Below are 2766 nucleotides of genomic sequence, written 5' to 3' on the forward strand. Positions count from 1 at the left end.
TTTGTTTATTTGCGCTAAAGAAAACGAATCTAAATAGAAAAGAAAAAACATGATGAATGGAAAGACTTCGACAAGTTGCCAAATCATTTAAGTTGGGCTGTAGCCTAGTACACAAACAATCCTTTTATTGCTGAAATCTCGCAGTCTATTGTAGTGCTTGTTTTGCCAGCATTCCCTTTGCAGCGTTGAAAACAAAGTGACATTCTTGTGAGATGCGGTGATTTTTCTCTCCTTCAGCTGATATTTTGGGTGATACAGTGTCCTTTCTCGCGGCGGTTATATTTCGTCCCTGGTTATTTTGGTGATAATATTTTGGGTTCAGACACGCTGCCTGGCATGTCTCTGAAGCGGGCTATTGATTTGGATCAAGATACCCTGTATAACCACCATGAAAGCTGCCAGACCTGCTGGCCTGCTGCTGACTCGTAGGCAAATCTCACAAAGCACAAACAGCTCTACAACTAGTGTAAACGCTATTAGTCGCCTTCTCTAAAACACTGATTTCAGCTTATGTTTTATGAATGAGCATTTGTAGCTTGTTAGATTAAAAAGACTATTAAAGTCCCAATGGGTTGTCCAATAGTGTTTGGTGAAGTCCTGGACTCATGAGCGCATGTTTTTCCTCACTTCAGTCCGTGTTGTGTTTCCTTGTGTCTTCTTACATCGACCTTGCGCTGGAATCCTTTGCCGCAGAGGTCACAAACAAACGGTTTGAATCCGGTGTGTTTTCGACTGTGTGTTATCAGATTGGAGCTCTGACTGAAAGCTTTCCCACACACCTGACATTTGTGTGGCTTCTCCCCTGGGAGAGAAAATCTATACGTCAGCGTTTTTCTCCAGAGGTCTATAGATAAAGTTCTTTACACGTAGCTTACCTGTGTGGATGAACGTGTGTTTCTTCATATCTGATTTCTGGTGAAACCTCTTTCCGCAGTACTGGCACGGGTAGGGCCGTGTATCGGAGTGTATGAGGAGATGAGTGGACAAAGTAGATGATCTTTTAAAACTTTTCCCACAGATTTTACAATCAAAGCTTCTCTCCTGTGGGATGAAATGCTTGTTTTTACAAATTCATTTTTGCATTCAATCGATTTCATTTAGACAGGTTTGCTATGGTTTTCATTATTGCCCCCAAATAAGAACAAAATTCGAGCACTTTACCTGTGAGTGAACAGCTCTGTGTTGCTCCAGACTGACAGCGTGCCCGAACGTTTTCCCGCAGATGTCGCAAGCATAAGGTCTTGTTCCACTATGCGACCTCCGAACGTGAACTTCCAAGCCATGCGGTGTGGAAAACACCTGTGGAACATAGAGGAAACCCTTTAATAATGTCTAATCGTGAGTTTTAAAAATCCGAGCGAGCGAGCATTACCTTGCTGCATTTTATACATTTGAATGCGCCATTTAGCAGGAGACGACTACACATCACATCAGAGCTGGATTTCATCTCAGTTCCTTTTCCCAGTTTGCTGCTGTCATCATAGAGTCCAGAGGCAGTGGAGCGCTCGAATAGGGTGGCAGTGGAACCATAACTGTTGTAAATGCTAGCGCCAGATCCTCTTTCATTGAAAAGAGAGGACTCGACCACGCGATCATTGTAATAGGCTGAAGGAGTAGGCCGCTCGAGATCCAGAGAGCGGTGATGGTTGAGAGTATGCTGGACCAGCTGTCTGATTTCACATCCCGAGTACTTGCTCCATGCATAAGGCATGAAGGGGACGGCGAATGGCTGTGTTTCTTCACCAGAGGGTGAAAATGACTTTTCTGACTCTGTAAAAAAAATTAAAATAAAATTCGAAGTTTTAAATAATTCGGTTTAGGATTATACAGTGACGTAGCAGTGTAGCACAGGGTCAATTTGTTTTAAGTAATTTATAATGAATAGCCTGTAGGCTATGTTACGTGCGATTTGTGTCTAATTCTGTTAAGGTTAATTTCGTAAATATCTTAAATACTGTAAAAAAAACAAAACGTTTTTTAATCTTTTTTTTATATATATAGCCTATATATATATTTGATAAATAGGCTACTGTTGTGTTAATTCCGTCCGGTATGATCCGAAAAGAATGAAACGTGCCCAAGCAGCCCAATAACGTTACTACCTCGTGCAAATAATTTCCACCAGGTCAAATGTTTTGGTAAAAAACAAAACGTTAAAGAACAGGCTGACAAGTAGGCCTATATTCATAAACAAAAGAATTATGTGGCCTAGCCGTATAACGGACACACACACAAAAACTAAACCACATGCATTCACACTGTAGATCAAGTTGATGAGCTTCAGATAGCTATCTTAAATAGCCTATAGCTTACGTTAAGAGATATACCCGTACCCGGTGATGCTGATGGTGATGGAGGTCGCCAAAAGTCTTCGTAATCTGAGGAGCGGTCGCACACACTTCCCCCACTGCTGAGAGGAGACTTAGAGGAAAGATCCGCTTGATCCACCAGGTGAGAGTCCGGTGAACAAGCGCCAGTCATGTCGCCTGTCAGGGCATCCGTACAGCACTTGGACTCATCTGAAGTTTTGCTTTCTGTTAGGAGATTTTTTTTCTCGTCAAAACCACAGCTAGGCCTATATAAAACATTTATCTCACAACAGTTCACGAACATGGGTACAACGTATGCTTGATCGTGCCAACCAAAATCTATAATCTATAGTCTCCCCCCTACAAATGTAAAAACTATAATCGTACGCCCGCTATTTTACCATCACTTTCTTTCTTAGACGGATATATATATATATATATATATATATATATATAT

General features: G+C 41.4%; 1 protein-coding gene across 1 annotated transcript in view; it reads right to left on the reverse strand.

Moving 5' to 3' along the window:
- LOC107692343 (zinc finger protein Gfi-1-like) overlaps positions 1-2766 on the reverse strand; it is a 3169-nt gene continuing 403 nt past the window's right edge. The window contains exons 2-6 of the mRNA XM_016491326.1: positions 2334-2534; positions 1373-1770; positions 1162-1299; positions 876-1041; positions 1-802 (exon numbers count right to left, since the gene is read on the reverse strand). Coding sequence (XP_016346812.1) covers positions 624-802; positions 876-1041; positions 1162-1299; positions 1373-1770; positions 2334-2534 — 1082 coding nt within the window. The 3' untranslated portion in view covers positions 1-623. The remainder of the gene's footprint in view (positions 803-875; positions 1042-1161; positions 1300-1372; positions 1771-2333; positions 2535-2766) is intronic.

The sequence above is a fragment of the Sinocyclocheilus anshuiensis genome, unplaced genomic scaffold, assembly GCF_001515605.1.
Source record: "Sinocyclocheilus anshuiensis isolate Anshui unplaced genomic scaffold, SAMN03320099.WGS_v1.1 scaffold70, whole genome shotgun sequence".
NCBI lineage: Eukaryota > Metazoa > Chordata > Actinopteri > Cypriniformes > Cyprinidae > Sinocyclocheilus > Sinocyclocheilus anshuiensis.